At 41.9% G+C, this 14696-nt stretch overlaps 1 protein-coding gene across 2 annotated transcripts in view; it reads left to right on the forward strand.

The window, feature by feature from the left end:
- Positions 1-4922: 4922 nt before the first annotated feature.
- The window catches only part of NRP2 (neuropilin 2), a 386206-nt gene continuing 376432 nt past the window's right edge, over positions 4923-14696 (forward strand). For both annotated transcript variants that reach the window (XM_060782906.2, XM_060782908.2), the window contains exon 1: positions 4923-5071. In XM_060782906.2, the coding sequence (XP_060638889.2) occupies positions 4938-5071 (134 nt within the window). In that variant the 5' untranslated portion in view covers positions 4923-4937. The remainder of the gene's footprint in view (positions 5072-14696) is intronic.

Consider the following 14696-nt stretch of genomic DNA (forward strand, 5'->3'; position numbering starts at 1 on the left):
AATATAATTCAAAGGAATCGGGAGGCTGGAATCGTACTGTCTCAGACCAAAATGAGGGTGGCAAGAAGAAGGAAAGCACCGAGGAAGTTGGGAGGAGAGAGGAAATCAAATATCGCCAGGTAACTTGTTTAAGTTTTATGTTTCTTTTTTTCCCTTTTTCTCTTGCCAATTGAACACACAGATCCATGCCTGATTTTGTTAAAAATAAGACATAAATGGTAAGAATCTGATCAGAAAACTTTTTGGACATAAAACAGCGCCAATCCATACCAATATTTTGCATCCTGGTAGAAGAATGGAACACAAGGAAACATTTGCAGGATTATTATTAATTATTATTATTATTATTATTATTATTATTATTATTATTATTTTGTATGTGTCAGGAGCGACTTGAGAAACTGTAAGTCATTTCTGGTGTGAGAGAATTATCTGCCTGCAAGGTTGTTGCCCAGGTGATGCCGAGATGTTTAACCAACCAGTGGGAGGCTTCTCTCATGAGAAGCTGGAGCTGACAGAAGAGAGCTCACTCCACTCCCTGGATTCGAACCACCAAACTTTCAGTCAGCAGTACATTACGTCACCAGGGGCTCCTACCTTTGTAGAATTTAGAAGCTTATCATACAGACCTGCCCTAACTGAAGGAATTCTATAAATCCTTCTCCTGAACTACTGGACAGTTCAAGCAATTAAAGGTAAGTTTTAGGTCATAAACCTCCCCCCCCCCCCCCAAAAAAAAAACCCCAAATATCCCAAATATTATGTATCTCGGCTGCAAAACAGCAACAAGTTCTGTAACAGAAAAGTGCCCATTTCAGTAACTGGACAGATAGACTGACTTCAAGATTTGCAATGCCTATCCTCTGATCAAACTGAACTGGTATGATGTATACTCTATGCCAGGGGTCCTCAAACTTTTTAAACAGAGGGCCAGATCACAATCCCTCAACTGTTGGAGGGCCAGATTATAGTTTGAAAAAAACCTGAATGAATTCTTATGCACAATTATAGTGCAAACAACACTTAAAAACAATACAATAATTAAAATGAAGAACAATTTTAACAAATATAAACTTATTAGTATTTCAATGGGAAGTGTGGCCCTGCTTTTGGCTGATGAGATTGGATTATTGTTGTTATGTGCTTTCAAATAGTTTCAAACTTAGGTTGACCCTGAGCAAGGGCCGGGTACATGACCTTGGAGGGCCGTATCCAGCCCTCAGGCCTTAGTTTGAGAACCCCAGCTCTATGCACACAGGTAAAAAGATAATCACCTAAAACCAATTTTTCATCACAACTGGGGAAGACCAACTGAATCGATGACATTTGCCAAGTTTCCTTTTGTGGCCACGGTGGTGCAGCAGGTTAAACCGCTGAACTGCAGAATTTGCTGACCAAAAGGTCAGCAGTTTGAATCTGTGGGACAGGGTGAGTTCCTGTTGTTAGCCCCAGCTTCTGCCAACCTAGTAGTTTGAAAGCATGCAAATGTGAGTAGATCAATAGGTACCACTTTGGTGGGAAGGTAACAGTGCTCCATGCAGTCATGCCAGTAACATGACCTAGAAGCCGTCTACAGATAATTCCGGCTCTTTGGCTGAGACATGGGGATGAGCACCACCCTCTAGAGCAGACCAAACTTTTTAAACAGAGGGCCAGGTCACAGTCTCTCAACCTGTTGGAGGGCCGGATTATAATTTGAAAAAAACATTCCTATGCACATTGCACGTATCTTATTTGTAGTGCAAAAAGCACTTAAAAACAATACAATAATTAAAATGAAGAACAATTTTAACAAATATAAACTTATTACTATTTCAATGGGAAGTGTGCTCCTGCTTTTGGCTGATGAGATAGGACTGTTGTTGTTGTTGCGTACTTTCAAGTCATTTCAGACTTAGGTTGACCCTGAGTGAGGGCCTGGTAAATGACCTTGGAGGGCCTTATCCGGCCCCCGGGCCTTAGTTTGAGGAGCTCTGCAGAGACAGACTTGATTAGACTTAATGTCAAGGGGAAATCTTTACCTTTACTTATTGATTTTATGATGCTGCTTGGGTTGTGGGAGTTGGATTTAGGCCACTAAAAGACAACATGGGCTGTATCAATAACTGTGTGTGTGTTTATCCCATGTAGTTTCCAATTCCAAATGACACCTCAATGCATAACTGTTGTTGTGCATTCCAGTCATTTCCAGACTATGGGGACCCTAAAGGTGGCATGATCACAGAGTTTTCTTGGCAAGATTTCCAAGGCTGAGTGAAGATTTGAGCTCTGTTTTCCAGAGTAATAGTTCAACACTCAAACCACTACACCACACTGGATCTCCCAATGTGTGAGTACCGAAGTCTTCAAAAGACATCAACTAGCAGGGAATAGCTGCACCTGGAAAGGCAGGAGCCGTAGAATGCTGATAGTCAATCTAAACGGATTAGAAAGCTGAATGCTGCCAACCTAATGCTGTAATGCTCTTATAATATGCAGCTGTATTGGATGCCAGATTAGAGAGGTAAACCAGGAGATAGGTATGGAATTAACATCCGCATAATTATTAGCAGAGATAGCGGTGGATACTTTCTGAAAAAGAAATCCAGCTGGATAAACTAACCAACACAGTTCAATCTTGGACACACTTATACTATGGATTACCACTATAAATTCACCCTCTTATTTTGATTCTGCCAAGCCATTCTCTCTTTTTCTCTTCCTCTTCTCCAAAAAAAGGAGGAAAGGTCTAGATCCTATAGAAGGCCATGACTGGATCATTTTGCAAATACTGACACCTAAAAAAATATTGTGACACAAAATTCTAACCAAACACAAGTCACAAACTCAAATTTTATAACTGCCTGCAGGGAAAACATCAAGTATTATCCAATTCCTTTACAGCTGGAATCTCTGGAGTAGTGTGGTTTCTGTGCTGCATGTACATGTTTTAGCAGCATTTTCTCCTGACGTTTCGCCTGCATCTGTGGCTGGCATATTCAAAGTTAAATACATACAGTAACAAAAAAAAAATAAAGCAAATTAACACATTATAAAATCGAACAGAATGGGCAGGCCAAATGGACAAGGTAAAATGATAAAACCCTGGATGAGGTAGGAAAAATATATATATAATTGAGTGGAGCCTATAAAGAATAAGCAGTGGGGTAGGTTTTCAATATAGGATGGGGGAAAGTGCGTCATAGGGGCCGTAGACTCATATTATCCAGTTCAAAGCGGGGAATGCCGTGGATGTAGCGTACCTGGATTTCAGTAAGGCCTTCGACAAGGTCCCCCATGACCTTCTGGCAAGGAAACTAGTCCAATGTGGGCTAGGCAAAACTACGGTGAGGTGGATCTGTAATTGGTTAAATGGTCGAACCCAAAACTAACAAAATGAAGTTCAACAGTGACAAATGCAAGATACTCCACTTTGGCAGGAAAAACGAAATGCAAAGATATAGAATGGGGAACAATGCCTGGCTCGAGAGCAGTACGTGAGAAAAAGATCTTGGCGCCCTCGTGGACAACAAGTTAAACATGAGCCAACAATGTGATGTGGCGGCAAAAAAAGCCAATGGGATTTTGGCCTGCATCAATAGGAGAATAGTGTCTAGATCTAGGGAAGTAATGCTACCCCTCTATTCCGCCTTGGTTAGACCACACCTGGAATATTGTGTCTAATTCTGGGCACCACAATTCAAGAGAGATATTGACAAGCAGGAATGTGTCCAGAGGAGGGCGACTAAAATGATCAAGGGTCTGGAGAACAAGCCCTATGAGGAGCGGCTTAAGGAGCTGGGCATGTTTAGCCTGAAGAAGAGAAGGCTGAGAGGAGATATGATAGCCATGTATAAATATGTGAGAGGAAACCACAGGGAGGAGGAGGGAGCAAGCTTGTTTTCTGCTTCCCTGGAGACTAGGATGCGAAACAATGGCTTCAAACTACAAGAGAAAAGATTCCATCTGAACATGAGGAAGAACTTCCTGACTGTGAGAGCCGTTCATCAGTGGAACTCTCTGCCCCGGAGTGTGGTGGAGGCACCTTCTTTGGAAGTTTTTAAACAGAGGCTGGATGGCCATCTGTCGGGGGTGATTTGAATGCAATATTCCTGCTTCTTGGCAGGGGGTTGGACTGGATGGCCCATGAGGTTTCTTCCTACTCTGATTCTATGATTCTATGAAAGCAGATAATGTGGATTATCTGCTCTGATATTCTTGGGGCCTTTCCACACAGCCATATAACCCAGAATATCTGCTTTGAACTGGGCAGTGTGGATTCAGATAACCCAATTCAAGGCAGATCTTGTGGATTGTCTGTTTTGCTATTCTGGGTTATATGGCTGTATGGAAAGTTGCAGAGTCCACACTGCCATACAGTCCAGTTTAATGTTGATTTTATACATTTGTGTGGAAGGGGGCTTGATTATATGGCAGTGTAGAAAGGGCCTGTGTGTTGTATGATTTTTTTCACCTGTGTAGGTAACTCCAAACATGTGCAGTTGGATATTAGCCAGCTAGCAATGGAGTCTTTGGTTAAAACTTGAACTGCTGCTGCCTCAAGGCATACTCAGCTGATCAACATTACCAGATGAATGGCTCTAAGGCAGGACTGATCCCCAATTGCTTCAGCTGACAAAACTGCTCCAGGCTTCTCACTAACTAGCAGACCAGTGCTAAAGGGGTGAAATATCTGAGTGTACTTAGGCATTTCCTCATTCTCCCAAGATCTTTATTGCTGGTTGGAGGATTAATGAGCATGTTGGGTGCTCAAACCTTTCTATAGCCTTGGCTAGGAGCAGGCATAGTGGCAAGCTAGACTTCAGCTCAAAAGTTAGTAAAAAGAGCAGGTAAAACAGGTTGCTGAGCAAGATGAGTTTCTGGACCTCCCTTCAAAAAATGGATATATTGAACTTTCTTTTGTAAAATTGGCAGCCATCAAGGGCATCCACAGCCAAATGGAACAAAGGGTTTTCACCTCCAACTCATCCCTTCTTTGTACCACCTGTGCCTTGCAGACCAGGGAGAAAGCAGCAGGAAAAAGAGTAAACAGTATCCCCCGTAGACAGAGAAAATTAGAGAGGCAGGAAAGGTCAGTACATGCATTTCAATATTTTTCATGTTGAAAGTTTTAATCTCCTAAATGGTTCATTTTTTAAAATTTTATATGTATTTTTTAATAATTAATGTATTCTCTTTGTTTTTATTAGCATTGCTTTGTATTTATTATTCGCCACTTTGAGTCAGGAGAAATGTGGGATAAAAACAAAGTGGATAATAAAATAATCATACTATTTATTTGGTCTGCTTGAATTTACAGTTCTTAGGCATAATTTTGGTAATTAGCCCTACTGCTGTATTACCTAATGCCCGCTTTGTTTTATTCCTACCAGATTCTTGTGTTGAAACTGTTAAAAATGTTTAATGTATTGTCAAAGACTTTCATAGCTGGAATCACTGGAATGTTGTAGATTTATCGGGCTATGTGGCCATGTTCTAGAAGCATTCTCTCCTGACGTTTCGCCTGCATCTATGGCAAGCATCCTCAGAGGTTTAATTATTATGATTATGATTAAATGATTAAACCATTAAGTTCTTGTGGGTTTTTTCAGGCTATATGGCCATGTTCTAGAGGCATTTTCTCCTGATGTTTCGCCTGCATCTATGGCAAGCATCCTCAGAGGTAGTGAGAGGATGCTTGCCATAGATGCAGGCGAAACGTCAGGAGAAAATGCCTCTAGAACATGGCCATATAGCCCGAAAAAACCCACAAGAACCTAGTGATTCCAGCCATGAAAGCCTTCGACAATAGATTAAACCAGTGGTTCTCAACCTTCCTAATGGCATGACCCCTTAATACAGTTCCTCATGTTGTGGTGACCCCCAACCAGAACCCTAACATTATGAATCACCATGTAAATAATTATCTGCAGGATGTATTTTCATTCACTGGAGCAAATTTGGTACAAATACCCGGTATGTCCAAATTTGAATACTGGTGGGGTTGGCGGGGGGATTGATTTTGCCATTTGGGAGTTGTAGTTGCTGGATTTAGAGTTAACCTGTAAACAAAGAGCATTCTGAATCCCATCAACTATGGAATTGAACCAAAGTTGGCACACAGAACTCCATGACCTACAGAAAATACTGGAAGGGTTTGACCTTGAGTTTGGAAGTTGAAGTTCGCCTATATCCAGACTCCAACAATAATGGGTCTGGACCAAACTTGGCACGAATACTCAATATGTTCAAATGTGAACACTCGTGGGGTTTTGGGAAAATAGACCTTGGGATTTGGGCATTGTATTTGCTGGGATTTATAGTTCACCTACAATCAAGGAGCATTCTGAACCCCACCAATGATATAATTGGGCCAAACTTCCCACACAGAGACCCCCATGACCAACAGAAAATACTGTGTTTTCTGATGGTCTTTGGCGACCCCTCTGACACCCTTTTGTGACCCCTCCAGGGATCCCGACCCCCAGGTTGAGAAACACTGGATTAAACCATTATTCTAAGCTTCTTCGATGTAAATGTGCTTAAGTATCCTTCAAATTATTAATTTTATTTATTTACAACATTTGTATCCCACCCATATCAGCCTGAAGGCAACTCATAATAATAATAATAAAGAGAGGAAAATCATAAATGTTATAAAAATAATAATAATAGAGGAAAATAAGGGAAATATAATAATAACAGTAATAATAGAGTAAAATAATAAATGTCAAAATAACAATAAGAAAGTAAAATAATAAATGTAATAATAATAATAATAAATAGAGTAAAATAATAAATTTAAAATAATAATAATAACAATAACAGAGTAAAATAATAAAAATATCTTGACTCAAGTATAAGCCGAGGCAGACTTTTTCAGCCTACAAAAAGGGATGAAAAACTAGGCTTATACTCGAGTATATACAGTAAGTACAGTCTTGGTTATCTAACATAAATGGGCCGGTAGACCATTGGATAAGCAAAAAATGTTGCATAATAAGGAGCGATTAAGGAAAAGCCGATTAAATGTCAAATTATATTATGATTTTACAAATTAAGCACTAAAATATCATTTTTACAACAAATCAACAGAAAAAGCAGTTCAATACATGGTAACTTTACATAGAAATTTATTTTATTTATTTACAGAATTCATATACTGGGGTGAGAAAGGCGGTATATAAATACTGTAAATAAATAAAATAAATAAATAGAAATTACTGTATTTACGAATTTAGCACCAAAACATCACAATGTATGGAAACATCTGTGGATCTGGACAGGAGGCAGACTGCGTTGGATAATACAGAAGGTTGGATAAGCAAGACTCTACTGTGCCACATAATTAAACAGGAAATAGCACTTTCCAACCAGGAACAGCTCTTTTTTTCAAATTTTGTTAATTAGTGTAATTATATCTGTAGAAGTTAAATTGAATGCTTTGTGCCCTTGCATCCTCTGAGCTCCTGTGCATTCTGGTTGCATCATCTGGAGGAAGCTGGAGTGTTAAACAAGTTGATAGGAGCTTTGTGTAAATGGGAATATTTCTGGGAGGGCTTGTGTGTGTGTTCTCAGTGTTTTATCTGAAGGTAGTGGGTGTCTTAAATGGGATGGTAAATCTATGTATAGCATATTTGTGTGGATTTCTTCCTTATTGTGTGGATATCTGCCTGAAAGGTTACTAAGAGTCTGTAGAGGAGGACTGGATCCCCCAGTAGCTTTGCACTTTTTTGTGGTGAATTGCTGGGTGTTGACAGGACAGAAAAATGTGCCCTCAAAATATTGCTTTTGTCAAGAATAATGTGATCTCACACTAGAGAATGAATCCACTTAAAATCTGGTTTCTCCCTCCTGCAGAACTCATAGAATTATAGAATCATAGAATCAAAGAGTTGGAAGAGACCTCATGGACCATCCAGTCCAACCCCCTGCCAAGAAGCAGGAATATAGCATTCAAATCACCCCTGACAGATGGCCATTCAGCCTCTGTTTAAAAGCTTCCAAAGAAGGAACCTCCACCACACTCCGGGGCAGAGAGTTCCACTGCTGAACGGCTCTCACAGTCAGGAAGTTCTTCCTCATGTTCAGATGGAATCTCCTTTCTTGTAGTTTGAAGCCATTGTTCCATGTCCTAGTCTCCAGGGAAGGCTATTCAAGGCTCCTCCCTAAACTACAAACCCCAGAATTTTGCAGGAGGCAGAAACCAGATTTAAAGTGGATTCATTCTCTAGTAGGTTGTTTTTTGTTTTGTTTTGTTTTGTCGTGTCAAGAGCAACTTGAGAAAACTGCAAGTCATTTCTGGTGTGAGAGAATTGGCCGTCTGCAAGGACATTGCCCAGGGATGTCCAGATGTTTTGATGTGTTACCATCCTTGTGGGAGGCTTCTCTCATGTCCCCACATGAGGAGCTGGAGCTGATAGAGGGAGCTCATCCGCACTCTCCCCGGATTCGAACCTGAGACCTGTTTGTCTTAAGTCCTGCCAGCACAAGGGTTTAACCTGCTACACTACAGGGGACTCCTAATGTGATGAGGTCTTAGTTAATTATTGTCATTGGCATTCTTCTCTGCAAAGGACTGGATTGTAGATGCTCTGTTAACATCCAGTGTTGCCCTTGTTTTCCCCAAGTAGTCTAGTCCATTTTATGTGTTTTGTACTGTGCTACATCTCCCTTTTACTTTTCAGTAGACCTGTAAATGGGTGGCTTATGGTAAACATGTTATGGGCTGGTTTTAAAATATCTCTGGATCAGCTTCTCTACGTGTGACTGTTTTCTACGTGACTCTGAGGATATAATTACTATGACATATTTCCTAAAATGCTTAGCTTTTCATTTTTGTTCTTTGCATCCCATTTTTCAATGTGTTGAGATGGATTGTTGCTTTTATTATTGTCAACATTTTAGGTATTAGCATGTGGGATCAGGCATAATCTTACAGAAATTGAAAGACTGAAAATGCATTGGCTTAGGAGTTTTTCTCCCCTTCCTCTTCTGCCTCTTGTACTTTGTGAACTGCTTGTTCATTCGATTTTTGTGCTTCTCTCCTGGAACTGCTCCAGCCTCCTTAATCTGAACCTTCAGAAAAAGTAGTGCTTATTCTCAAATTGGGGGGATAGCTCAAACTGTGAGCATGGGACTATGGTGCAGCTGGCTGGAAGTTAGCTGCATTAAGATCACTACTTACCTAAAGGTCATGAGTTCGAAGCCAGGCCAGGTCGGAGTGAGCTTCCAACCATTTGTGTAGCTTGCTGTCGACTTTTGTAGCCTGTGAAGGCACGTCAGGCCCAGGCCCGTAGCCAGGATTTCGTTTCGGGGAGGGGCTAAAAAAATGTTCAGGGGGGGTTTCGGGGGGGGGCTGAGTTTCGGGGGGGCTGAGTCTGAGTGAAAGAGGGTCTAGCCTAGCAAACCTTTTGTATCATTACCCCAATACCCCCATGCATATGGGATATATTGAGTATGGTGATCAGATCATGATATGAATAAACATAACAGTTTAAATAATGCACCAGTAAGGCCTTTTCGCGAACCACCATGAGAATTTCGGGGGGGGCTGAAGCCCCCCGAGCCCCCCCCCCCCCCTGGCTACATGCCTGGTCAGGCCCCACGTGTATGTGAATGTACAGTTGAATTGTTTGGCTATCTATTGCTTTCTATTAATGTTGTTTGCATCTGTTGAATTGCCTCCCCTGCTTAATTGTTTGGCTCCTCCCCTTCCTGGGGAAGAGCGCAGGGCTTTCTTTTCATTCTACCATCAAAACATCTCAGCAGATGGATGTGAGAAGGGCTTAGCTCCAAAGGCCCTCAGTTAAGTCATCTTTCTTCACCAATTCTTACGTTTGTACTCTTAAGATTCATACTTCATATCCAGCTCACCTGGACAATGTTGCAGAATCTTAAGCGCCTTCAAACCAGTCCCTTGGCATCAAGAGGAAGACTTTGTGCCTTCAATTATAGGTCATGGGCCTGGGGTTGTGAAAGCTCAGGCCTTCACAGCCATTGAGAAAGAGGGAACTTGGAAAGCTTCTCAGCTGCAAAACTCCTTGGACCCAAGACTCCAAAGACTGTAACGTATGTTTTCTTTATCCCTTTTGAATATCAAGTTTATGCCTAAGGAAGATAACTCATTGTGAACAATAAAGACTATTTCGAGTTATCTATAGTGTCTTGGTCCTTGGAAGTTCCAGTTCTCTAAAGGAGGGCAAGAAGCAATCCCCTGAGGAGAGGTGTCACGTCCATATTTCTTTCACTAAGATCTATAGACCCCAGGCGCGATGGCACACAGCCCGAAAGACAGTTGCATCTGTCAAGTAGGATATTTAGGTACTGTTTATGCGGGGAGGCTAATTTAATTAATTTACGACACCATAAAATCTCCAGCAAGCAAGCAAAAGAATGAGGAAGTGCTCCAGCAGTGTCACAAAATGGACGGTGAAGCAACAGCACCCCTGGTGGCCAGAATACTCTCATGAAGCTAGAGTGTTAAATAGCCTCTGTGTGTCTATGGCATTGAATGTTTGCCATGTATATGTACGTTGTAATTCACCCTGAGTCCCCTGCAAGGGAGAGAAGGGTGGAATATAAATACTGTAAATAAATAAATAAATAAATAGTGTATAACCCATGCCATTTAAGTATAATCTAAACAAGAGGTTGCTCTGCCTCTCATAACACAGGTGGACAATACCTTTATTGGGATCAATTGAAATCGCGACATTAATCCCCCCTATTCTCAAACCCTTCCATGGAGAACTCATTAATGGCCAAGAAGACAGAGGCCCCTTCTACACTGCCATATGCAATCCAGGTTATCTGCTTTGAACTGGATTATATGGCAGAGTAGATTCATATAATCCAGTTCAAAGCAGATAATGCGTTTTCTCAGTTTTGATAATCTGGATTATATGGCAGTATAGAAGGGGCCAGAGGGAGAAAGGGTCCTGTAATTTCAGCCCTCTCTCCTTCTAGTTCAGCGTTTCTCAACCTGGGGGTCGGGACCCCTGGGGGGGTCGCCAGGGGGTGTCAGGGGGGTCACCAAAGACCATCAGAAAACACAGTATTTTCTATTGATCATGCACGTTTTGTGTGGGAAGTTTGCCCCAATTCTATCATTGGTGGGGTTCAGAATTGTCTTTGATTATAGGTGAACTATAAATCCCAGCAACTACAACCCCCAAATGTCAAGGTCTATTTTCCCCAAACTCCCAAAAGCATTCATGATTGGGCATATTAAGTATTCATGCTGAGTTTGACATCAAGATTCATCATTGTTTGAGTTTACAGTGTTCTTTGGATGTAGGTGAACTATAACTCCAAAACTCAAGGCAAAACCAACCTAACCCTTCTAGTGTTTTCTGCTGGTCATGGGAGTTCTGTGTGCCAAGTTTGGTTCAATTCCATCACTGGTGGAGTTCACAATGCTCTTTGATTGTAAGTTAACTATAAATTCCAGCAACTACAACTCCTAAGTGACAAACTCCCCCCCCCCCCACCCCACCAGTATTCAAATTTTGGTGTATTGGGTATTTGTGCCACATTTGGTCCAGTGAATGAAAATACATCCTGAATAACAGCTATTTACATTACAATTCATAACAGGAGCAAAATTACAGTTATAAAGAAGCAACAAAAATAATTTTATGGTGGGGGGGGGTCTCCACAACATGAGGAACTGTTTTAAGGGGTCGCGGCATTAGCAAGGTTGAGAACCACTGTTCTAGTTGGTTGTGCAATATAAACTCTGAATTTCAGTATGTTCTTTGCCCCTCTTGTGATTATGCTTTGCTTAATCTTGCTGTTTTTCAGTCCATCATTATGTGTAAAATCCGCCCTCCTTGCTCTTGATGTTGTACTATTACCGTATTGCCAATATAAATGCATTGCAATATTCTTCTTTCTTGATCTTTCCCTCTCCACCTTTACTGCTGCCCATGCTCAGTATTATCTGCTCATACATGTTTTAAAGATAGGGTTACTGCTGCTAATTGGTTCTTTCTTTCTTGGCTAACAGCCCGGGATGATCAGTTGATGTTTTAGTAGTGAAAGCGAATCACAGGAACTGACCTACTAAGAATTGGAGATCTCAGGTGCTTTGAGAGAGAGATTCTCTGAGCTATAGAAGGGAAGTTCAGTGTTGGTGGGGAGCATGGAAGCAACAGAATACAGAGATGGAGAAACAGAGAGATAACTGGGATTCTTGGGCTAGAATCAGCAAAAATGGTGCACAAACACTCCATGCTCATGAAGAATCCTTCAAAGAGGTGCTGATGAGCTTCGAGTAATGCTCTCTTTGCACATTTTTAAAGAAAGTACATATGACAATGTGACTCTGAGGCCCCTTCCCCACAGCCCTATATCCCAGAATATCAAGGCAGGAAATCCCACAATATCTGCTTTGAATTGGGTTATCTGAGGACCCTTCCACACAGCCCTATATCCCAAAATATCAAGGCAAAAAAGAAGAACTTTATTTTTTCTACCCCGCCTCCATCTCCCCGAAGAGACTCAGGGCGGCTTACATCGGGCTAAGCCCAGGCAAAGTACAATTAAAAGCAAAAAAGCAAAAACAATAACAATTTAAAACAGCATAAAACAGCAACAGTAAAAAAATGAGTATCAAGCAACAACAGCCTAACTGGGGGGGGGGGGGGGGGGGGGCCACTGTGCGAACTAATTCAAAGGTAAGTGGTTCAATATGGTGGTTAGAAACGTATAATAGAATAGGAAATAGCATGAAACAGAGCAATTGAGCAGGATTAATTCAACTTAAAACTTAGAAAATATATATTTTATAATAATGTGATATTATTCAAAGATGGGCTCAGATCATGACTCAATCAAATACACAAAGAAACATCCACATCTTTAATTCCTTACGGAATGTGAAAAGGGAGGGTGCCAGCCTGGGGAGGGAGTTCCAGAGACGAGGGGCCACCACTGTTCTGTCGTGCACTGGGCCTGTAAATAGTTGTCTTTAAAACAGGACGTGCAACCTTTGCCCAACGGGAAGCCAGGGGGCCTGGAGAGAAGTTCTCAGAGGTTTCCACCACAAACAGTCTTTAGATGGTTTGAGAAGTACAACAAAGTCTTTTATTAATGAACAATCAAACAGAAACTTCTCTTGTCTTCAGTAAAGTTAAGTAAATGATTCCAAGCTTTTGGGCAACTGGTGAATTCCTAAACTTGCCCACGAAGGACAGGCAATTTATCTTCAATAACTTCTTCTTTAAAGGAAAATCCCCTTTTTAACTTCTCCCAGGCTGACTGAAACTTTAACCTAACTGATGTGGGCACCACTACCGGGTTGAACTGCGTCTCAAAGCACCGAGTGGACCTACCAGCAAAGCCTGTAGTCTCTTCAGCTGGAGTTCTTTGATCTTTAGGGCTGTTTCCCTGGAAAGACTTTGGAGAGTCTTTTCCTTCTGTTTCTGTTGGAATTTCTGTAACCCTGGAAATTCTTAAAGGTTGAAGCTTTTGTACAGGGGATGTTTACACACGTCCTGTACAATGGCTAATCTGCCTGAGACTTACTAAAAAATGGCTCCCTTCCCTTCCCAATTGCCCTGAGCAAGGGGCGGGACCAAAACTTAATGATGATGGACAGGTGGCTTGCCCTATAACTGCAACCAAAAGAAGCCTCCTATCTGCAGAGTCCCTGAAACCCAGGACTGCAAACAAACATTCAATGCAAAGCAAACAAAAGCTCCTGGTACAGCCGTACCAGAACAACCACCGAGAATGCCCTCTCTCGTCCCAACCAACCACGCCTGAGACGGGGACGGGAGCGAGAGAAGAGCATCCCCAGAAGATCTTAGGGACCATGTGGGCTTGTAGGGGAGGATATGGTCAGGCAGGTAGGCGGATCCTGAACCGTTTAGAGCTTTATAGGTAATAACCCGTACCTTGAGTGTGTCTATATATGTTGTGTGTCTATGGCATTGAATGTTTGCCATGTATATGTACATTGTAATCCACCCTGAGTCCCCTGTGGGATGAGAAGGGCGGAATATAAATACTGTAAATAAATAAATAAGTGTCAGCGCTGAGTCCAGGAGGATCCCCAAGATGTGAACCTGTGACTTCAAGGGGAGTGTAACCCTGTTTGGCTGAGCAACTGACCTGGAGGACCTCTGTCTTGTCGGGATTCAATTTCAAACTGTTGGCCCCAGGCATGTAGCCGGGGGGGGGGGGGGGCTTCGGGGCCTTCAAACCCCCCCCCCCCCCGAAATTCTCATAGTGGTATGTGAAAAGGTCTTACTGGTACATTATTTAAAGTGTTATGTTTATTCATATCATGATCTGATCACCATGCTCAATATAGCTCATATGCATGGGAGTATTGGGGTAACGATACAAAAGATTTGCTAGGGTAGACCCTCTTTCACTCAGACTCAGCCCCCCCCCCCCCCCCGAATCAAACTCAGCCTGGTTGGCCCTCATTCAGCCCATCACAGTGACCAGGCACTGGTCCAGGACCCGAGGGGCTTCCTTGGATTTTGGAGGAAAGGAGTAATGCATCTGCATAGAGATCCCATTGATTGTGGACTCAAATAACCCAATTTAAAGCAGATATTGTGGGATTTTCTGCCTTGATATTGTGGGATATAGGGCTGTGTGGAAGGGCCCTGAGACTTCAGTGCATTTTAATCCAGAAAAGGCCGGCACTTGCTTAGAAACACCTCAAGGCTTGAGGAAACAGGCAGTGCATCGCAATGCCA

This window comes from Anolis sagrei, chromosome 1, assembly GCF_037176765.1.
Source record: "Anolis sagrei isolate rAnoSag1 chromosome 1, rAnoSag1.mat, whole genome shotgun sequence".
NCBI classification, from domain to species: domain Eukaryota; kingdom Metazoa; phylum Chordata; class Lepidosauria; order Squamata; family Dactyloidae; genus Anolis; species Anolis sagrei.